The sequence below is a fragment of the Palaemon carinicauda genome, chromosome 19 (genome assembly GCF_036898095.1).
Source record: "Palaemon carinicauda isolate YSFRI2023 chromosome 19, ASM3689809v2, whole genome shotgun sequence".
NCBI lineage: Eukaryota > Metazoa > Arthropoda > Malacostraca > Decapoda > Palaemonidae > Palaemon > Palaemon carinicauda.
The window spans coordinates 1859303-1883272 of record NC_090743.1 but is presented as its reverse complement, the minus strand read 5'-3'; the positions used below and the strand labels follow the sequence as shown (position 1 = coordinate 1883272).

Genomic DNA, 23970 nt, shown 5'->3' with positions numbered 1-23970 from the left:
ACTGTATGGCCAGTCAAATGACGTCATAACTCTACAGAGGTAATACAATAGAATTAGCAGAATTGTCCCAAACAATCCACAAACTAAAAACATAACATTTAAAAACATAACAATGACAAAATAGAGGAAAATTAAAGAAAGGAAGAAGCATCAAGTTGAAAAGAAGACTTGGATCAGGGTGTCAACAGATATTTATGTAAACGGGTGAAAATGGATATCAGTATAAGAGGGAAACAAAAGTAGCAGAGGATTTCTATACAAGAGTAATATAAGAATTGACTTTTCCAATAGAAATAATGTAATCTGAGCTGGTACCAAAAGTAACGGTATAAGTAAAGAAAGCCTGAAAAGACTAAGCGGAAGAAGATGGTCCAACAAATGATCTAATATTAGATGGATGATATCTCATGGTGATAAATCTCGCCAAGATTTACACACAATGATTGCAAGACTGCTCTATATGTTCAGCTTGGGAAAATATCATATCACAGAAAGAAAGGCACGCAAGACCTGTAAAATTACCGCCTAAGAAGTTTACTGTCTGTAATATATGAAATATTTACAAGCATTATATTTAGCAAGATGGAGAGAAAGCGAGACTTTGCCAAGAGAACAGGCAGGTTTTAAAAGCGGATATTCAACAACTGACCATATCCATGTTATTAACCAGCCAATGTAAAAAAATTAAGACTGACAAACCATATTATATTTAGCAAGATGGAGAGAAAGCGAGTCTTGCCAAGAGAGTAGCTAGGTTTTAAAAGCGGATATTCAACAACTGACCATATCCATGTTATTAACCAGTCAATGGAAAAATTAAGAATATGACAAACCACATATTTAAGCAAGATGGAGAGAAAGCGAGACTTTGTCAAGAGAACAGACAGGTTTTAAAAGCGGATATTCAACAACTGACCATATCCATGTTATTAACCAGCCAATGGAAAAATTAAGAATATGACAAACCACATATTTAGCAAGATGGAGAGAAAGCGAGACTTTGCCAAGGGAACAGGCAGGTTTTAAAAGCGGATATTCAACAACTGACCATATCCATGTTATTAACCAGCCAATGGAAAAATTAACAGTGTATGACAAACGTATGGCTCTTGCAGACTATGAGAAAGCTTATCACTGTGCTACTGTGCGCCTAGACATTATAATAAACTGCCAACTGAAACGAAGGACCTAAAGGGAGCAATTGAATTTAAGAAGAAACTAAAGACATTACTTTTCACAAGATCATATGATTTGGAAGATGCTACAATCAAAGAATTGTATAAGTTATAATGAAAATGTTTCGTTAGATGATTAATATGGACCCGCCCGAGAAGTAGTTCACTCGACTTCAGTGGAGGGTTGGATTTAAACCCAAAACAAGTAACAAGTCATACAGAAATTTAATATATGATAATCCGTTAACGTAAATCGTTAGGAAGCAGGTCACTAGATTCGTGACCAATGGTCCCACCATTTATTTTTATGCCCAAAGTTAGAACAGCTAAAGAATGTAGAAATAAGTTTAGGTATGCTGAAAAATCCTAGCAGGGATCTGGCTACATTTATAGATAGGGAAATGAATATAAAAGAAGAGTTTAAGAAGCCCAAACTGATTACCACAACAGGTTGCCAAAACTGATGATAGCAAGGTGTTATCCTATCCAATTTCAAAGTAGAATGGAATAAAAGTAAAGATTGAGAACCTCATTATGATATTAATTTATTTAAGGCACAGATGATATAAACTTAATAACAATAATAAGAATAAGCTTAGAAGCTTTGCACCTATCTATAAAGAGATAGAGTGCCCGCAAACTTATTTTGCGGAGAGCAATAAGGAACCAGGAACCAGGAACCAGGAACCTCGAACCTGGGAAAGAGTTTGTTTGTAAACGACTGGTGCCATTAGTAGAATGTCAATTGCAACTATGTACCCTATACTGAAAATCATCATCATTGGAGCCCTTGGGCTTAAAGCAGCTTGCTTTTCCAACTAGAGTTGTAGCTTGGCTAGTAATAAGAATAAGAATATAATTTGTCTTTCGGTACGAATTCACCTGGAATTTTATCCTGTTAGCTTGTCTTTAATTTGAAGGTGAACATTTTAGCACAGTGATAACTGCAGTGTACAGCGATTGAAGATAGCTGAATTGAAAAGGCTAAATTGACCAAAGTGCTTGTTAGACTGTCAACTGGTACACTGACTTGTAATTCTTACACTGGAAGCTGTTGCTTTGAAATATATATTGTTCAGTTAAGGGACTCTTAGTAAATGGTTTTCCCTGCATAGATTCTGTGGGGGTATGTAGTTTATTGGGACAGGCGCCATTAGTAGAATGCAAACTTAATCATTTTTGCGCCCCGCTCCCCAGGTCAATGCTGAGGGAGGTCAGATAAGCACTGGGGGATTCGATGTAGAGTAACCCTGATTGCGGCAAGGGAGCCTATAGGTCTATCTGTTGAGTCATCAGCAGCCACTGCCTGGCCCTCCTTGGTTCTAGCTTGGCCGCTGATCATATGTTACAAGGTCAGTCTCTAGGGCATTGTTCTGCTCGATAGGGCAATGTCACTGTCCCTTGCCTCTGCCATTTAAACCTTTAAAACAACGAAGGAAGATTGTTTTCAAAACCATGGGTCTTTTAAGAAACGAAATGAAAAGAAAAAATCGAATCACAACGAAATGCAATATTTGAATCCACTGTTTCTCAGAATGTTTCGTTCTAAATTCGAATCGTTTGATCACAAAATTCCCAAGATGGCTACCACCTATCTCCTAGAAGGAGCACCATATCCCCATATGGCCAGGTGGCTTATCTACCTCACCCTTGGAAGCAGGGTATGGAGAGTTGGACGCGAACCATAGTCGCGTACCCTCGTCGCTGCTGGGTTCCCACTACGCACATACGATAGTGTGATTATCTATGTTGACATTCATTTGCCTGATATCTTTAAATGTACAGTAACTAATGTGTCCACTCCATCTTATTTGACTTGGTCCAAATTAACGTTACAATGTTCATAATAAGTCTAGAGTTGAGACTTGAAAATAAAAAAGTGTTCTTTCGGTGAATGAAGATGATTATAAGTAAAAGGCTCTGTTCATTTATGTTGAATAACTCTAAGATAAACCTGATCATGACGTAACAGTCGTCTATTTGCCACCGCTTCCAAGTAATTATGAACTGTTTATTTTAATTGAAAATTGTTCACACCACAAGCTTTTGACAATGTCAGAACTTTTAATAGTAATAAAAGCCTTTCAAAGTTGAGGAATACATGACACTTACGTTAGAACACTTATAAGATATCTATAGTTTATGGGTATTCCATCAATCCTAAAAATAGATATAGCTAGAAAATTCTAATTGCAAAAAGGGGCTAGACAAGGAGACTCCATCTCTCCTAAATTATTGACATCATGCCTAGAAGTTTTTAAGAATTTTGATTGGGAAAATGTAGGAACTCTCATTGATGGGCAATACCTTAACAACTTAAGATTTGCAGTTGTTAGTTCTATTTAGTGGATCACGGATTTTGATAGAATAACGACTTAAAATTCAGCAACCTTTTCAAGCGTATCACAAATGAGTCCAAAGGAAGCGCATACAAACTGGAATTGAAAAGATACAACACTACTCAATGTGGTCATTTCTTTACATACAAAAGAGAAAATATATGAAACAGGCTTCCAGCGGATGTAGAGAACAGTAACACACTAAACTAATAAAAAAATATTTAGACAGGATCATAAAAACTCTAAACGTTTAAACTAATTCCACACTTAGGGGCAAGTGTTTGAGACATCGAAAATCCCTGTTACTGTCGGAGTTGGCAACGTAAGCAAACTTACTGTGCACGGATATGAAAAAAAAAATTACTATTGAGAGAGAGAGAGAGAGAGAGAGAGAGAGAGAGAGAGAGAGAGAGAGAGAGAGAGAGAGAGAGAGAGAGAGAAACTCAAACGATATTCTCAAAATAACAATATTGCTTGCAAATACAGGAAAGTCTGTTTAGAAATGAAAATCTAATTTTAGGTTTTCCTCTCTTTCAATAGTCGTTGGCTGGGGCTAGTCGACGGAAGTGTCGCCATAATTTGAAAAAAGGGAAAAAATTGTCGTAGTGAAAAAGTCAAAGGATTTGTCAAGTGAAATATATTAAAATATACAAACTAATAGAAATTTTGCAGTGACAAATTTTCTCAAAATAACCACTGGTGATCCAGTTGTGTTTCTATATTTTTAGAAATTTTGCTAAGTAATAAAATCTAGTTTATAAAGCATAGAATGACGAGAACAATGAAAAATATGGCACCGTACATGTTGATCCTGATGACAGTGGCTTTCATATTTATGTATACGAAAATGTAAGTATCGCAAAGGGACCTAGGTGTGGAAAGGAGTGTTTCGAACTGCCACCTGAGTCACTAAATACATAGCTTTTATACTGTTGTCTTCTTCAGCATTGAAAGGTCTCATTAATTACCAACATAAATTGACCTTTTACTAGAAAAAAAGATTATTATTTGTAAACTAGTGTATACAACCCGTCAAAAAAGACTCCTAAATATTTAGATATGCACACATATTCAACCCTTTAGGTTGTTGTGGCCTGATTGGTAACGTCTCTGTCTGGTGTTTGCCAGACGGGGGTTCGAGTCCCGCTAACACTTGTTAGTGCCATTAGTGTCTGCAACCTTACCATCTTTGTGAGCTAAGGTTGGGGGGGGGTTTGGGGGAGCCTATAGGTTTATCTGCTGAGTCATCAGCAGCCACTGCCTGACCCTCCCTGGTCCTAGCTTGGGTGGAGAGAGGGCTTGGGCGTTGATCATATGATATATGGTCAGTCTCTAGGGCATTGTCCTGCTTGATAGGGCAATGTCACTGTCCCTTGCCTCTGCCATTCATGAGCGACCTTTAAACCTTTAAACCCACTTCTAACTACAACAGTTTTGTTTGGGCAATATGCGAGAGATTGTTGTTTTCTGAGTGACTGCCGTCCAGCGTGACAGGAATGTAGGTTTTTGGAAGCCTATAGATCTACCTGATGAGTCATCAACAGCCATTGCCTAGCCCTCCCTGGTCCTAGCTTGATGGAGAGGGGGCTTGGGTGCTGATCATATTAAGTAGTTTCTAAGACACGGTCCTGCTTCTTGCCTCTACCATTCATGAGTTGCCTTTAATCTCATGATTGGTGTTTTAAGTTAAGAACAGATGGCGTGGCAAAATTAAGAATATGTATGTATTTATTTATTCATTTATTCATTTTATTGATTTATTTATTTATCTTTATTTCCTTGTTTATTTATTTAATTATTTATTTATTTATCTTTATTTCCTTATTTATTTATCTTTATTTCCTTATTTATTTATTTAATTATTTATTTATTTATCTTTATTTCCTTATTTATTTATTTATCTCCATTTCCTTATTTATTTATTTATTTATCTTCATTTCCTTATTTATTTACTTATTTATTTTTAATAATTTATTTAATGTTTTATTTATTGATTTATTTATTGATTTATATTTATTTATATCTATTTATATTCATTTATATTTATCTATGTTTATTTACATTTATTTTTTTGTAACTTGGTGAATACATCGTTGGTCAGACGTTTCAAGTTTGTTGTTCGAAAATCCAATTAGTGATTCAAGAGGAATATTTAAATATATGAACTACCAAATGAAATTGAAAATACTTTGAAAACGGTTCTTAAAACAGGGAATATTCCTACAATTCCTTAAAGAGTTCGTGATTATGAATTCAATTTCCTGCTTATGATTTCTCGACAGATATTCAATTCTTGAATTGTTTATTCTATTTACTTGACAGTTGAATAGCCTCGCTCTTTTTCTAGTCGCTGAAAAACCCTTTATCACAACTGTCCTTTTCATTCCAGCTCGGTTGACGAACTCAAGAAAGCAGTTGGGCTGGAAGAAGCAGCAGATCAAAAACACTTGCCTCAAACTCAGTCACAGTTCCCGGTCATCCATCCTCGTAATGACTACAGCGAGACTGTTAAGTGTGACTGTCCATGCAATTGTACTTCTTGCAGTCACTGCCAGACTATGGACTTGAGTCGTAGGGCGTCTGGTACCAAGGAAGCGCTCCCAGGAGCATCCAGGAGGAAGAAACCTCACTTCTATTACAATGGTCTTCAGCAGTTCCTTGAGTGAGTGATATTTTGCTTGTTCAAATGCTTCATTAGTAGTATATAGATATTATTGATATTAGTAAGGCTAATATGTTACATGGAATATGATAAAAAAGCCATACACACGCACGCACACACACACACATTATATATATATATATATATATATATATATATATATATATATATATATATATATATATATATATATATATATATATATATATATATATATATATGTATGGTGTGTTTGTGTTACTGTAAATATGCGAAATTCGTTATCATGCATAATTAAATTTGCCCACTAACGGATATTGCAGTTATTATACATAATCACTGAAAAATTCCAGTAAATATGCATAATTCATTAAGTCTTGGTAATTTTTCAAAATAACGGTTATAAACTTAGCATGCAAAATAGTTAATAATAGCTTCGTATCAACTAAACATTTAGATGGCAACGGTGTTATATTGGTATTATAATATTGGATAAATGCTATCTTTCTTTTCGTCGTGACAAGCACTCGTAGTTTCAAGCAATGTAGGAAAGGAATCAGAGCTCTTATTCGTCCCTCATTAAGGTTGAAGAATTGACACAAGCAAAATCTGTGGCTTGATGCAGCGAGAGAAGATAACTTCATGATTTTCAATCGATTAACTGAATGTGTAGATTGTCAATTGCAACTATGTACCCTATACTGAAAATCATCATCATTGGAGCCCTTGGGCTTATAGCATCTTGCTTTTCCAATTAGGGTTGTAGCTTGGCTAGTAACAATAACAATAATATAGTTTGTCTTTCGGTACGAAATCACCTGGATTTTCATTTTGTTACCCATCTTTAATTTGAAAAGGAAAATTTTAGCACACCGATTACTGCAGTGTACAGTGATTGAAGATAGCTGAATTGAAAGGGCTAAATTGACCAAAGTGCTTGTTAGACTGTCAACTGGTACACTGACTTGTAATTCCTACACTAGAAGCTGTTACTTTGAATTATACATTGCTCAGTAAAAGGACTCTGTAAATTATCTTCCCTGCATAGATATTGTGGGGGTATGTAGTTTGTTGAGACAGGCGTGAACTTTCTTATTACTTGTCAAATAGATTTTCTTTTTTCTTTTTTTTTTTTGTGGGGAAGTTGTTTTCTATCTTGGTCTGAAATACGACATGAAGCTAGTTTTACGATATAAGAAATATGTCAGTGTTACCTTGCCTTAGTAGTGAAGCTGGTTAAGAAGCAAGCACTTAAGTTAAGACTTGGTCATAAAGTAAGCAGTCTAATGGGGGTTACTTACTTTACTTTAAGGCCTGCTTTTCCGGTCCTGTACAGCAGGGGAACCCTACTCTCTACATGACCCCCAGTCATTTTATCATGTTTGTTCGAGATCATTCAACATTTCACATCACTTATTGATCGCTTACTGGTCAATCGTCACCATCGAAGCACTCGCAGAATAAGAAAATTTTCAGTTTCCTCTTGAAAGCCTTAATATCTTCATAATATCTCCAATCATTCGGATGTCTCGTGGGAGCTTATTGTATAGTCTCTTGGCCTCATATTTAAAGCCTCTAGAACTTACAGCAGACATTTATTCAGGTTCCAATAGTTTGAAACCATCTATAACTATTCTCGTGTCAACACGATTTGTTGGCTGCACAATATGTAGCAATTCTCTTAGATAAATTGGATGACCATTTCTAATAACTTGGTGGGTTATTGTACATATTTTAAACTCTAATTCTCACTTTATCAGGCAACTAGTGTAAATCAATTAGTATAGGAGTGATAATATTTTGAAGTGGGACACCTTTTAGCAGTCTTGCTCCTCTGTTTATTATGTTTTGTAATTTCTAAAGTACTTTTAGTAAATTGTAGTAGGTGGAGTTACAGTGGGCAATCCCGGTAATAACTCGGTTTATCACAAGTTCTACAGATTGTTCATGCAAGTTTTTTTATCATAAAAGCAATGTTTCTGAGATGATAACCAGCAGTTTTTACTATATTATTTATTTGAGCATTGGAAGACAAGTTACAGTCTTTACTAAATATCAGGACTGAGTCGTTATTTGTTTATTTGAATATCTCCAAATTTCTTATGCTGTTTTTCTTTCCTACCACCATAAACTAATATTATTTCATTTATTATTAGTTGTTTGATTGTCATCCATTCCCTAACTCTGTCAAGAATTCGATTTAGAGTTTCAGTAGTGTCGTCTATATCATTTATGAAGTAAAATTGTGTATCATCTGCAAATAGTTTGAACTTTACACCGTGCCTTTGTAGTATTTTCGTTAAACCAATAGTATAGATGCAGAATAAGATGGGGCACAGTATACTCCCCTGAGGTACACCTCGGTTTAAAGGTTCATATAACGAATAAGAGTTTCCAATTTGCACACAATAATTTCTGTCAACCAAGTAGTCTTTAAAGTATTCGAATACTTGATCTTCAATACCGATGGACCGTAAATCATTTAGTAGCAATTCATACACAACTGTGTCAAAAGCAGCACTAAGATTGAGTAATATCAAAATACCACATTTATTTTCAGGCATCATCTTCAACATATCATTTACAACAGAACAGATGGCTGTCTCCTTAGAGTATAATTTTCTGTAAGCAGACTGGTTGTCTGGTACAACTTCTAATTCTTCTAAATGACTAACTACTTGTTCAAGACTTGTGCAACAAAGGATAGATTCAAAATATGAGTTTAATTCCTGATAATCCAGAGCACTTTTCAGAACTGGCGTGAATATAGCCATTTTCTCACATTTGGGAAACTTGCACTCATCGATGCTTGCATTTACTATTTTCCTAATCATATCACCTAGACTAGAAAAGTTTTGTCCAGGTACATCAGATATTGACATTGGATCGATCTCCCAGGTTGCAAGGTAGATAAGGATACAATCCCTTGGTTAGGTTAGGTAGGAAACCTTAGGTTAGACTGGGTTTGTTTCCCTTTTAAATTTTCCTCTTTGGTCATAGCGAAATTTTACACCAAGTTTGTCCCAATGAGCGATAAAGGCTCTCGGTATTAAAATAACCATGACCTTCAGAATTATAATTCACACTGGATCTGTATTACAATAAACTAATAATGATCATGGTTTCTCTTTCCAGCTATGCAGAAAACCCGCGAGTCAGGTGTCCTGAGATGAGATACCTTGGAGGGCACAGAAGAGACTCGGGTGAAAATGACGGCAAGAAAGCGGTGTGTTTCGCTCCTTTGTATAATATAACTCCGGGCAACTGCCTTGTGTATTCCTTTGGTATCTCCATTGACTGGAGCTTTGATGATGCTATCGCTGGCTATGGCTGCAAGGTAATAATTAATTTATATTCGATTTGCCCCACGAAGAGACATTGAATGCATGGTCTCTTCTGGACTGCACCTCAGAAGTCATACTCTACCGGTAAGCTATAATTGTCAATTTGTCACAGTGGCTGGTTGGCTGCAGTACAATACCTGTACAGTACAAGAATGAATATTCTTGGGATGTTCTGATATTTTGCACTCTTTTCAAGATATTTTTTCACTGGAATGAGCTAACTTAACTAGGCTTAGTCAACATTGTTATTCATATTTAGAGACCAATTACCTCAGAGTCTGCTCTCTTAATCTCTACTTAAGGTTTAGTCGGATTAAAGAGTTTTCTCCATCTCCACAAAAGCTCGCTTCTTTCTTGTCACGCGGTTTAATCTCAGTTTTGTATTGCTTCTTATTTTAGCAAATGCTGTTGAGGGGAGAAATATATTCAGTTGTCATCAAGATCTGGTAATTTCGTATTTCTTCACATAGATTATTTTAAAGCTAAAGTACCTGGCAGTTAATAATTAATGTATAGTTAAACTTGTTGAATATTAATTTTCAAAGTCTGTAACTTATAAGAATGTTCTAGTTCATAGTTTATCATATATACCTGAATCTATTTAACGTATATATTTTCTTACAAAGCTCTGATGTATTTCATAGTAAGACTTTAGCCTCATAGGGAGATGGTGCCTCTGTGCACCTCACACAGTGTAGTGTACTATAGACATTATTAGAGGGACTTTTCAGGATCCATAATGCCTCTAGCCACCTAACTTTTAGCCTTTTACTTGACCAATGTTCCCACTCTGTATCTTCCACCTGTAAATTCATAATGAAAAACTTCCTTGGGGATGTCACAAATTTCTAATGAGTTAATTCAATGTATCAAACAATTCTCTACATAGTGAAAACAACTTAATTTTATTTGTTATATGAGGTATTGCTGTTTTTCAGTGACATTGAATTAGAAAAATTCATCTGATCAATGACCCCACCTTTACCTGCATTACAAAACACCATTCGAGCCTAACGACATAAACTTTGTGGTAGTCAGTAACCATATAAATGCGCAGTTCATCATCTGTTTCATCCCTTGTGCTATCTAAATTTGGTTTGTTTCATAACTGGAATATATACCTACGCTATTTATATGGATATCACTTTCGGTGAAGCTGAAAGGGCGAGCCATTACAAAGTTAGCGAGGGTTAGCCACCTATTCCGCTGGTCAACAGAGGGTGGGGGTTAGTAACTAACCCCCCCCCCCTAGCTCACTCACCAGTGATAATACTTCTTTACTTTTGGCTCGAACGATGAACGGTTACTACCGTTCTTCATCCGATCTTTTTGGACTGCCATTAATCTATTTGTGCTTTCTCTTCCGGATGTGTGTGTGTTTGTGTGTGCAAGTCCCTGTGCCTTCCGGTCATGCACACCTGCCCTGGTCCCAAGTGCCGCTCCTGCAGTACTTTTGTCATCCGAGGTTACCGATCCTCACCGTCTGTGTCTGGCTTGTCGGGGGCAGCGTTGTACAGGGGATAGTAAATGTATTGATTGTCGGGAGTGGTCTGCCTCCCAGTGGGAAAAGTTTGGGTGACGGTGGAAGAAGTCTAAAAGAGACTATTTTCCTTCTAAGGTTTCTTCAAAGCAGAAGAAACCTAAAGCTGCTGCTTCCACTCCCCGACTTTCCTCCAAAGCTTCTACTCGAGTGCTTCCCTCCGGGGATTGATCGAGTAGTAGTGTAGACCCTTTAACACTTGGTCAACCCTAGTCCTCGAGAGACTGTGTTACTTACCCTAGCGAGATGGCCACACCTCTTCCCCCGCCTCTTCCCCCGGTAGAGACCTTGCCTCTTTTCTCCTTTGTCCCAGGTGTGGCCGTCCCTTGGTTTGCCCGGTCTTCCTTCCAAGGTGCTGCTGCTTGGACTACTTCAGCGAGGTGTGGGATTGCAGCCTTCTTCCGAGTCTGCGGTGGATCCATTGCCTCTGGTTGAGATGCTCGTTTCCGAGGCTTCGTCTGTTACTCTGCCTGTGGGCTCCACTCTTGCCTCTGCCTCTGCTCCGTCAGCTGCGTCGAGGCCTTCGGGGAGAAGCAAAGTCCAAAGCGTGTCTTTCCAGGGAGTGATCACCTCCCTCATTTGCAATCCACTGACCTGCTGCCCTGCCTGACTCCGTGGAGGCTCGTAGTCATGGTCGCCGCCCTCGACGAACTCGCACTCCTCTACACCTCGGTTACGCTTCTTCACCTTCAGTGAAACATCGACTGTTTGGTTCCTCAGCTTCCTCTTCAAAGGATCCTCCTGGTTGATCTGATTCTCGTCCTTCGGTCGTTACCCTGAACTCTCCTTCTCGACAACGAATCCTGATTCATGACACTTTGATGAGGTTTCGTTCGCAATCCTCTTCTGATAGTGGCTGCCCTGCAGTAGATAGTCAGTTGGCTGCTCGCCCATCTCCGGCTCACAGCTCTCCGACCCGCCAATCTTCTAGACCCCGTTCTCGTGCTTGCCGTTCACCAGCTTATTGCTCACCTGCTAACCGATCGCCTGCTCATCATTTGCCAACTCACAGTTAACCTGATCGCCAATTGCCTGCTCGCCGATTGCCTCCTCACCCTTCACCTGCTCACCGATTGCCTGCTTACTGCTCACCTGCTTGCTGATCGCCGACATCAGCTTTCACCAGTTACCCAGGAACCTTCGTTGTCACTCTCGGCTCTCGTCGACAGCTCGTCACTCCTCTTCAGAGGAAAAAGGTAGACTACGACCCACCACTGATCTTCTAGGCACTGTTCGTGATCTCATCGATCTCCGGCCAGGCACCGTTCGCCAACTCTTTGCCGATCGCCGACCCATCGGACTACCTGAACGGTAGCCTTCTTTGCGCGAGCACAGCGCACATAGCAACACTGCAAGCGAAAACAAAATTTAAAAAAAAGGGCAAAACATCAAGGTCCCTTGCAGTTTTTTAGGGCCAATTTAATTTTTCTCTTGAAATTCGGCCATATTGTGCGGAATCCATTGCTAAGGGACAAAGAACATAAGAAATGGCCCTATATTGCAATTTCATTGAAATACAGTGATTTGGCAAGTATTAATCCTTTTACCTTATATGGGAGAAATACAGTGTTTTGCAATTTTAATCACCAATTTAAGATTGGAATTGCAATAAATCCCTATCTTACTGCAATTTAGCAACATTGCAAGCAAAAAAAAAAATTAAAAATGGCAAAACACCAAGGGCCAATTTAATATTTCAATTGAAATTCGGCCATATTGTGCGGAATCCATTGCTAAGGAACAAAGAACTTAAGAAATAGCCCTATATTATATTTGGATTGCTATACAGCGATTTGGTAAGCCTTAAATGCATTTTGAATAAATATAATTCTTATTACCTAGTATAGAGAAAATACAGTATTTTGCCATTCTAATCACCAATTTTCGATTGGAATTGCAATAAATCCCTTATTTTACTGCAATTTAGCAACATTGTAAGCAAAAAAAAAGGGAAAAAATGGCAAAACACCAAGGTTAACCCCTTGCAGTTTTTAGGGACAATTTAATTTTTCTCATGAAATTCGGCCATATTGTGCAGAGTCCAATTCTAAGGAACAAAGAACATAGGAAATGGCCATATATTGCAACTTGATTGCAATACAGCGATTTGGCAAGCCTTAAATGCATTATAGATAAATATTCTTCTTACCTTGTATGGGGAAAACACAGTATTTTGCAATTCTAATCACCAATTTATGATTGGAATAGCAATAAAGCCTTATTTTATTGCAATTTAGCAACATTGCAAGCGAAGGAAATTGGAAAAAAGGGCAAAACACCAAGGTTAACCCGTTGCAGTTTTTAGAGAATTTAATTTTTCTCTTGAAAAAATTGCAATATATGGCCATTTCTTATGTGCTTTGTTCCTTAGCAATGGATTCCGCACAATATGGCCGAATTTCAAGAGAAAAATTAAATTGACCCTAAAAAAAATGCACAGGGTTAATCTTGGTGTTTTGCCCTTTTTTCATTTTTTTTTTTTGCTTGCAATATTGCTAAATTGCAGTAAAATGGGGATTTATTGCAATTCCAATCTTAAATTGGTGATCAGAATTGCAAAATACCGTATTTTTCCCATATAAGGTAAAAAGAATATTTATTCAAAATGTATTTAAGGTTTGCCAAATCGCTGTTTTGTAAGCAAATTGCAATTTATGGCCATTTCCTATGTTCTTTGTTCCTTATCAATTGATTCTACACAATATAGCCTAATTTCAAGAGAAAAATTAAATTGGCCCTAAAAAATGCAAGGGGGTTAACCTTGGTGTTTTTCAGTTTTCTTAATTTTGTAGCTTGCAATGTTGCTAAATTGCAGTAAAATAGGGATTTATTGCAATTCCAATTATAAATTTCTCTTCCCCTTTGTTCCATTTGAATTTTTTATAGTTTATATTTGACAGGTCTGTTTTAATGCTGTTACTGTTCTTAAAACATTTAATTTTAATAGTTCATTACTTCTCTTGTAGTTATTTATTTCCTTTCCTCACAGGGCTATTTTTCCCTGTTGGTGCCCTTGTGCTTGTAGCATCCTACTTTTCCAACTAGGATTGTAGCTTGGCTACTAATAACCATAATAATGATAATTGGCTTTGCTATATAATTATGAAAATCCAATTTTTGAGATAATAGATTTATGATAATGTTAGTCACATGGATTTTACAATGATGTTAGCTGCTCAAGTATATAACAGAGGTTGCTGTATTGTGAAATATTATGGGAAACCCTAATTTATAATACCCTTTTCTTATAGTCAATACCTGTCTATATAATTCTTTGTTTTTAATTTATGTACATTCCCTTTATTTTCATTTTACTAAGCCAGTTGGTACAGTATATTGATCTTTGTCTTTGATTCATGTTCATTTCCTTTATTATTATCATTTTACTTAGCCAGTTAGTACAGTATATTGATCTTTGTCTTTAATTCATGTTCATTTCCTTTATTATTATCATTTTACTTATCCAGTTAGTACAGTATATTGATCTTTGTCTTTAATTCATGTTCATTTCCTTTATTATTATCATTCTACTTAGCCAGTTAGTACAGTATATTGATCTTTGTCTTTAATTCATGTTCATTTCCTTTATTATTATCATTTTACTTAGCCAGTTAGTACAGTATATTGATCTTTGTCTTTAATTCATGTTCAATTCCTTTATTATTATCATTCTACTTAGGCAGTCAGTACAGTATATTGATCTGTCTTTAATTCATGTTCATTTCCTTTATCATTATCATTTTACTTAGCCAGTTAGTACAGTATATTGATCTTTGTCTTTAATTCATGTTCATTTCCTTTATTATTATCATTTTACTTAGCCAGTTAGTACAGTATATTGATCCTTGTCTTTAATTCATGTTCATTTCCTTTATTATCATCATTTTACTTAGCCAGTTAGTACAGTATATTGATCTTTGTCTTTAATTCATGTTCATTTCCTTTATTATCATCATTCTATTTAGCCAGTTAGTACAGTATATTGATCTTTGTCTTTAATTCATGTTCATTTCCTTTATTATCATCATTTTACTTAGCCAGTTAGTGCTGTATATTGATCTTTGTCTTTAATTCATGTTCATTTCCTTTATTATTATCATTTTACTTAGCCAGTTGGTACAGTATATTGATCTTTGTCTTTAATTCATGTTCATTTCCTTTATTATTAACATTTTACTTAGCCAGTTAGTAAAGTATATTGATCTTTGTCTTTAATTCATGTTCATTTCCTTTATTATCATCATTTTACTTAGCCAGTTAGTACAGTATATTGATCTTTGTCTTTAATTCATGTTCATATCCTTTATTATTAACATTTTACTTAGCCTGTTAGTACAGTATATTGATCTTTGTCTTTAATTCATGTTCATTTCCTTTATTATTATAATTTTACTTAGCCAGTTAGTACAGTATATTGATCTTTGTCTTTAATTCATGTTCATTTCCTATATTATTATCATTTTACTTAGCCAGTTAGTACAGTATATTGATCTGAGTAGCCTATTCCTCGTTTTACATAATTCCATTCATCCCAGGTATTTTCCTTCGACCCCACCATAAAGCTTCCGGACCACAAAAGATCAGATGGCGTCCACTTCTACAACCTGGGCATAGGAGCTGAAAACCAAACTGTGGGTTCCGGCAAAAATAAAGTACGTTTCATGAGTCTTAGCGGCATAATGGACATGCTGGGACACACTCACGAGGTAAGACTGATGCTTGATCTTTAATTTGATTGGCGTGGAAAAATTGATATTATTGAACAGCTGAAAGGTGTGGATTCATTAAGATTGTTGTTTTATCACTAGTTGAAGTCAAGCAGCATTGGTTTAAGGTCATTACTTTGATTGGTAAGTACCATTCGATGCCAGACACAAGTCCTGGCGAGGGAATAGTGCCATCAGTGTATGACAGAGACATCTAGTATAAATAAAGGAGCAATTGTTAATTCTACACCAAAGAGTGTAGATTCAAGGGTAACCCACTATTCATGTTCCTGGGTTGTACCAGAAATGGATTTTTATTGACCTTTTGATCTTTAAAGGGAGTTTTCTAATTTTGACCTTTTGATCTTCAAAGGGAGTTTTCTAATTTTGACCTTTTGCCTTTAAAGGGAGTTTTCTAATCTTTTTAATTCCTTTGTCTCAAAATAGGTTTCTTTTTCATTTCGTTCTTTCTCTTTGTCATTTCGTTCTTTCTCCTTAATTACTCCTTCAAAAAGAATGGTGTTCAAACCGGCCAGGGAAAATGTATGTAATGAAAAACTCTTGGGTTTAAACCTTCCCTGAAGACGGTAGAGCTGGAAAAAAAAAAACATATCTCAAAGATTGAGGTGAAAACCTACAGCAGAGACCCACTTTTTTTGTATTCAGTTGCAGCTTCTTACCAGCACTCTCCACTTACTTCCATCCTTCTTATTGCATTCTTTAACTGCTTTCCTCCCCTGCAAGTCATTAGCTAGGTTATCTTTCCACCTGAAACTTGACCTCCCTCCTTCTCTTCCTTCCATGTGCTATATCCATGAGCTTTTTGTAAACATTGTCCTCTTCTCTGCATAACATGACCAAACCACTATAGTCTTCTAAGCTGATTCTTCAAAATGTGTAAAATCATAATCGATAGTGTTAGTAATTATGGTAAAATGCTGTAATTGTGATTAAATTATTCTGATATAAATTTTGGCACTGTTCCTAATATGCACTGACTTGACTAGCAGGTTCTCTTACGGTTGCACTGAACTGTAGTGGGTTCTAGTGCCTTGCCTTTAGCCTAGAACTGACTTAATGGATTCTAGTGCCTTGTCTTTAGCCTTAAAGTGACTTAATGGGTTCTAGTGCCTTGCTTTTAGCCTAGAAGTGACTTAATGGATTCTAGTGCCTTGTCTTTAGCCTAAAAGTGACTTAATGGGTTCTAGTGCCTTGCCTTTAGCCTTAAAGTGACTTAATGGGTTCTAGTGTCTTGCCTTTAGCCTTAAAGTGACTTAATGGGTTCTAGTGCCTTGCCTTCAGCCTTAAAGGGACTTGATGGGTTCTAGTGCCTTGCCTTCAGCCTTAAAGGGACTTGATGGGTTCTAGTGCCTTGCCTTCAGCCTTAAAGGGACTTGATGGGTTCTAGTGCCTTGCCTTCAGCCTTAAAGGGACTTGATGGGTTCTAGTGCCTTGCCTTTAGCCTTAGTGACTTAATGGGTTCTAGTGCCTTGCCTTTAGCCTAAAACTTCCTTGGGTGGAATGAAGTCAGTGTGTGGTGAAGGAAACTGATTTGATAAAAGGGATGTGAACAAATACAGCACTTTCAAGTAACATGAAAAAATAAAGTGCTGTGAGTGACACTTCTTTCTTTCAGATAATTGATTATGTTAAACTGGACATCGAGAGTATGGAAGCTGGCCTCATCCAAGCATTAACAGATGATCCCCAGAGATTGTTGCAAATTAAGCAGGTATGTTTCAAGTTTTTATTCCTCAGTCATCACTATTATTATTATTGTGACTAAGCTACAACCATGGTTGGAAAAGCAGGATGCTACAACCATGGTTGGAAAAGCAGGATGCTATAAGCCCAAGGGCTCCAACAGTTAACATAGCTTAGTGAGGAAAGGAAACAAGGAAATACAGACGAGTGTGCCTGATTGTACCCTGAGGAAAGGAAACAAGGAAATACAGACAAGTGTGCCTGATTGTACCCTCAAGCAAGAGAATTCTAACCCAAGACAGTGGTTTTGGAAGACCACGGTACAGAGACTATGCTATGCCACTATTCCAAGGTTGAGAGAACAATGGTCTTATTAGGAGTGGTGTTCTCCTTGAAGAGCTGCTTACCATAGCTAGTGTGTGTCTTCTACCGTTACCAAGAGGAAAATAACCTATGCCACTATTCCAAGATTAAGAGAACAATGGTCTGATTAGGAGTGTCCTTCTCCTTGAAGAGCTGCTTACCATAGCTAGTGTGTGTCTTCTACCCTTACCAAGAGGAAAATAACCACTAAGCATGAAATAATACAAGTTTCTTTTATTTCTTGTTCTGTGTGTGATTACATGTATTTTTGGAGCATTCAGTCTATAATTAATATGTACACTTATAAAAAATAAGCAGGTGAAATACATATACTTTTTTAGTAATTTTAATGAGTTTATAACATTTTAATATTTTGCTATTGCTTTAAGTTTTTGAGTTACTACATTTTTCTTGTAAATGGATTGATAAAGTTAAAAATGTTTCAAAATTACTATACTTTCAATGCTATAATATAATGATAATTTTTTTCTTTTTTTTTTCTGAGATTACTTTTATAATTTTCAGAACTCAAAACGGAGATAACTACTTCTATTATTTTTAGTATCAATTTCTCTTATATCAGTTACAGAACCAATTCCGCTTTCTTAGTTCAAAACATTTAACTTATTTGCATATGAGAAGTTTTACTTCTTCAGTTTGTTGTTCAAGTTTAAAAAAAAACCATAATTTTACTGTTTAAAAGAAAACTATTTTATTTTCCTTATTTTCAGCTTGGAATGGAAATACACCCAAACAAATACTTCCACGAAGACTTCTACAATCTATTTGTCTCCCTTGAATACCTGGGATTCACCACCTTCGATACTCGCCCGGTCTTGGTCCAGGAACTCCTATTTGAACATCCAGACTTCCCAGGACATAATATTTCCACCTGTTACGAGATGGCATTTGCTCAGGTCGAGTATTCTTCTTCTTCTGCTTAAGTCTTCTCCTTCTGCTTAAGAAGACTAAAATGTTCTTCTTCTACTTACGTCTCATCTTCTTCTGCTGCTTCTGCTTAGTCTTCTTCTTCTGCTGCTTACGACTTATCTTCTGCTTAGTCTTCTTCTTCTACTGCTTACGAATCATCTTCTGCTTAAGTCTTCTCCTGCTGCTTAATTCTTCTCCTGCTAAGTCTTCATCTTCTTTTTTGCTGCTTAATTCTTCTCCTGCTAAGTCTTCATCTTCTGCTTCTGCTGCTTAAGTCCCCTTGGGAAGTCACCGGCTTCCTTTTCTTCTCAAGTTGTCTTCTTTATCACGGCTTCCTTTTCTTCTCAAGTTGTCTTCTTTGTCACCTCCTTCTGCTTAAGCCTTGAAGCTTCTTCTGCTCAAGTCGTCTTCGTGTCTTCTTCTGCTCAAGTCGTCGTGAGCAGTTTTCTTCTAATCATCTTCTGCTCAAGTCGTCTTCATCTTCTTCTGCTCAAGTCGTCGTGAGCAGAAGTTGTCGTGAGCAGTCGTCGTCTTCTGCTCAAGTCGTCGTGAGCAGTCATCTCCTTCAGCTTGAGTCGTCGTGAGCAGTCTTCTTCTGCTCGAGTCGTCGTGAGTCTTTTTCTGCTCAAGTCATCGTGAGCAGTGTTCTTCATCTCCTTCAGCTCCAGTCGTCGTGAGCAGTCGTCTCCTTCAGCTCCAGTCGTCGTGAGCAGTCGTCTCCTTCAGCTCCAGTCGTCGTGAGCAGTCGTCTCCTTCAGCTCCAGTCGTCGTGAGCAGTCGTCTCCTTCAGCTCCAGTCGTCGTGAGCAGTCGTCTCCTTCAGCTCCAGTCGTCGTGAGCAGTCGTCTCCTTCAGCTCCAGTCGTCGTGAGCAGTCGTCTCCTTCTGCTCCAGTCGTCGTGAGCAGTCGTCTCCTACTGCTCCAGCGTCGTGAGCAGTCATCTAATTCTGCTCCAGTCGTCGTGAGCAGTCATCTTCTTCTGCTCGAGTCGTCGTGAGTCTTTTTCTGCTCAAGGCATCGTGAGCAGTGTTCTTCATCTCCTTCAGCTCAAGTCGTCGTGAGCAGTCGTCTCCTTCACCTCCAGTCGTCGTGACCAGTCGTCTCCTTCAGCTCCAGTCGTCGTGACCAGTCGTCTCCTTCTGCTCCAGTCGTCGTGAGCAGTCGTCTCCTTCTGCTCCAGTCGTCGTGAGCAGTCGTCTCCTTCTGCTCCAGTCGTCGTGAGCAGTCGTCTCCTTCAGCTCCAGTCGTCGTGAGCAGTCGTCTCCTTCTGCTCCAGTCGTCGTGAGCAGTCGTCTCCTTCAGCTCCAGTCGTCGTGAGCAGTCGTCTCCTTCAGCTCCAGTCGTCGTGAGCAGTCGTCTCCTTCAGCTCCAGTCGTCGTGAGCAGTCGTCTCCTTCAGCTCCAGTCGTCGTGAGCAGTCGTCTCCTTCAGCTCCAGTCGTCGTGAGCAGTCGTCTCCTTCAGCTCCAGTCGTCGTGAGCAGTCGTCTCCTTCTGCTCCAGTCGTCGTGAGCAGTCGTCTCCTTCTGCTCCAGTCGTCGTGAGCAGTCGTCTCCTTCTGCTCCAGTCGTCGTGAGCAAATCATCTTCTGCTCACTTCTGCTCAAGTCGTCTCCATCGTCTTCTGCTCAAGTCGTCTCCGTCTCCTTCTGCTCAAGTCGTCGTGAGCAGTCGTCGTCTTCTGCTCAAGTCGTCGTGAGCAGTCTTCTTCTGCTCGGGTCGTCGTGAACAGTCTTCTTCATCTTCTTCTGCTCAAGTCGTCGTGAGCAGTCTCCTTCAGCTCAAGTCGTCATGAGCAGTCATCTCCTTCAGCTCAAGTCGTCGTGAGCCAGTCGTCGTGAGCAGTCAACTTCTTCTGCTCCAGTCGTCGTGAGCAGTCATCTTCTTCTGCTCCAGTCGTCGTGAGCAGTCATCTTCTGCTCAAGTCGTCTTCGTGTCTTCTTCTGCTCAAGTCTTCTTCGTGTCTTCTTCTGCTCGCGTCGTCTTCGTGTCTTCTTCTGCTCGCGTCGTCTTCGTGTCTTCTTCTGCTCGCGTCGTCTTCGTGTCTTCTTCTGCTCGCGTCGTCTTCGTGTCTTCTTCTGCTCGCGTCGTCTTCGTGTCTTGTTCTGCTCAAGTCGTCTTCGTGTCTTCTTCTGCTCAAGTCGTCTCCGTCTTCTTCTGCTCAAGTTGTCTCCGTCTTCTTCTGCTCAAGTCGTCGTGAGCCGTCATAGTCTTCTGCTCAAGTTTTCTTCATCTTCTTTTGCTCAAGTCGTCGTGAGCAGTCGTCTTTATCTTCGTCTTCTGCTCGAGTCATCTTCGTCGTCTTCTGCTCGAGTCGTCTTCGTCGTCTTCTGCTCAAGTCGGCTTTGTCTTCTTCTGCTCAAGTCGTCTTTGTGTCTCGTCTTCGTCGTCTTCTGCTCGAGTCGTCTTCGTCGTCTTCTGCTCAAGTCGGCTTTGTCTTCTTCTGCTCAAGTCGTCTTTGTGTCTTCTTCTGCTCAATTCGTCTTCATCGTCATCTGCTTAAGTCTTTTTCTTCTTAAGTCGTCGTCGTCTTCTGTTTAAGTCTTCCTCTTACGTCCCCGTCATCTTCTGCTTAAGTCTTTTTCTGCTTAAGTCGTCGTCGTCTTCTGCTTAAGTCTTCGTCTTCTTCTTCTTCTGCTCGAGTCATCTTATTCCTTCTCAAGTCATCTTATTCTTTCTCCTCATCTTCCTTCTTCTTCTTCTCAAGTGTTCTTTCTTCTCACGTTTTCTTTCTTCTCAAGTCTTCTCCTTCTTCTTCGTAAGTCTCTTCTTCTCAAGTCATAGTCGTCGTCTTCTTACTTCTCCTCCTTCTTGAGTGTCTAATCATGTCTTCATCGTCTTCTCAAGTTGTCAACGTCTTCTTCTCAAATTGTCGTCGTCTCCACAGCAGCTGCAGTCATAGGACCAATATTCATGAATACAATCTAATAAATAATTATAAAGATGTGTACCGCAATAATGTATTAACTACTGTGTATTTTTCACTAAATAAAATGCGGGACTCAAAATGGAGACTATATTATTTTACCCCTTTATTACAATCATTATTACTATTATTGCCATAGAGAGATACTTTCATAAACATATCCAACTAGAAATTGAGGCTGTTCACCAGTTCAATTTAGAGTAAAATCTGTTGGTACTTAACCCCTCTCTTTGGTTAAAGATTGTATAACATTTGACTTAAAATCATTTCATCCAAGGAGATGGAAAAACTTAGAAACATTTTGATCTTACTTATGTAAACGTGCAGGTGTTTATATAGCAGCTCAATTAATGTGAGCTATGGTTATTAAAACATTTTGCTGCAGTTAAAATGCAATGCATTTTGTAGGTCATACAATGGTATGCTGTGAGGATGGTTCTGGGCAATCATTGTTGTATCTTTCTCATAATTACCTGGTAACTTTTCAATGGTTAATGGGCGCCTGGAGTAAACCTTGAAAACCTCCTCCTTTGGAGATGATGATCATGTAGAAATGGCTTCTTTTTAAGATTAAATTCCTCCAGGTTGTTTAGACATCATCTGTCTATGGTCTGTTTTTATTGTTGCGATACTGGAATTATTTTCACCATATATATATGTTTCCCATGTGATAAAACAAGTAGCAAGGTTCCTAGGACCCCATCCTTTTTTCCCTTGCTCACAGCAGATGTAGGTTTGCCCCTTTACAGCAGGGTGGCTGGGTAGGAAGGAAGGCTGGGAACATTCCCTGGACATAGGAGACGTTAGTTATGCACTGCACCACTGGGCCATAGAGCCCAATTTAGGGACTGGCCGGAGAAGTCGTTTTTAAACTCAAAATTTTAAGTGTTCTGGAATGAAGGATGAAATGAGCAAGTGACCCTTTATCTGAAATTGAAAATATTATAAGAACTTGGCTGGTCATGATGGCATAATCACAAAAATGTTAAAGCTGGACCCATTTACATTGGCTCAAGCATTAAAGAATACATATCAATATTTGTGTACCACTCGAGATAAGCCAGATGTTTAAGAAATGGGAATAGTTTTGGAAATATGAAAGATATTTAGATTTGAAGTGTGGAAAATGGAGAGGCATTAACATTATTGCTATAGTACTCTATTAATATTCCTGAACTTAATCACAAAAACTCTTGAAGGGGTAAATATGCAGGATTTAGTAATAGTACAGAAAAAGCTGTGAGGAAATTTTCAGGCTGAGACATAAAATCCAAAAATGTGTTAAGTTCTTCTGATAACATTAACAAAGTTATTCATTGGAAGATCCTGAGAAGCTATCTATCTATTTACCAAGGCACTTGCCCCAATTTTGGGGGGTAGCCAACAGCAAAAAAAAAGGGAACAAAAGCGGACCTTTCCTCTCTCCGCTCCTCCCAGCCTGACGAAGGATTCAGCCAAGTTTGGCTGGTTCTGCTATAGTGTCACAGCCCCCACCCTCCCACGTTATCCACCACAAATGAAGTCTCACATGCTGAATACTGATGCTACCTCCGCGGCCACCAAGGCGACCGGAGGAAGCAGCAAGGCCTACCAGAACTGCATCAAAATTGCTCGCCATTCATTCCTATTTCTAGCACGCTCTCTTGACTCTCTCACACCTATCCTCCTCTCATACCAAGGAGGGGTATGGATAAACTTAAAAAAATTTTGATTAGAAAATGTAAACGTGCAGGTTTATGTAGCAGCTCAATTAATGTGAGCTATGGTTATTAAAACATTTTGCTGCAGTTAAAATGCAATGCATTCTGTAGGTCATACCATGGTATGCTGTGAGGATGGTTCTGGGCAATCATTGTTGTATCTTTCTCATATTTACCTGGTAACTTTTCAATGATCTCCTGGAGTAAACCTTGATAACCTCCTCCTTTGGAGATGATGATCATGTAGAAATGGCTTCTTTTCAAGATTAAATTCCTCCAGGTTGTTTAGACATCATCTGTCTATGGTCTGTTTTTATTGTTGCGACACTGGAATTATTTTCACCATGTATATGTTTCCCATACGATAAAACAAGTAGCAAGGTTCCTAGGACCCAATCCTTTTCCCTTGGTCACAGCAGATGTAGGTGAGCCCCTTTACAGCAGGGTGGCTGGGTAGGAAGGAAAGCTGGGATCATTCCCTGGACATAGGAGACGTTATTTATGCACTGAACCACTTGGCCATAGAGCCCAATTTAGAGACTGGCCGGAGAAGTCACTTTTAAACTCATAAGTGTTCCGGAATGAAATGAGCAAGTGACCCTTTATC

General features: G+C 38.4%; 1 protein-coding gene across 1 annotated transcript; it reads left to right on the top strand.

Annotated features, from left to right (window-relative positions):
* Positions 1-5961: 5961 nt before the first annotated feature.
* On the top strand, positions 5962-18825 carry LOC137658104 (probable methyltransferase-like protein 24). Its single transcript, XM_068392795.1, has 5 exons — positions 5962-6176; positions 9291-9492; positions 15575-15745; positions 17382-17477; positions 18544-18825. Exons 1-5 carry the CDS (start codon positions 6073-6075, stop codon positions 18754-18756), a joined length of 786 nt encoding a protein of 261 aa, XP_068248896.1. The 5' UTR covers positions 5962-6072; the 3' UTR covers positions 18757-18825.
* The last annotated feature ends 5145 nt before the right edge of the window (positions 18826-23970 follow it).

Coding starts and splice junctions, on each gene's coding strand:
- LOC137658104 (XM_068392795.1), top strand. CDS start 6,073: ATGGACTTGAGTCGTAGGGCGTCTGGTACCAAGGAAGCGCTCCCAGGA. Junction 6,177..9,290: donor GGTCTTCAGCAGTTCCTTGA/GTGAGTGATATT, acceptor TTCTCTTTCCAG/CTATGCAGAAAACCCGCGAG. Junction 9,493..15,574: donor TCGCTGGCTATGGCTGCAAG/GTAATAATTAAT, acceptor CATTCATCCCAG/GTATTTTCCTTCGACCCCAC.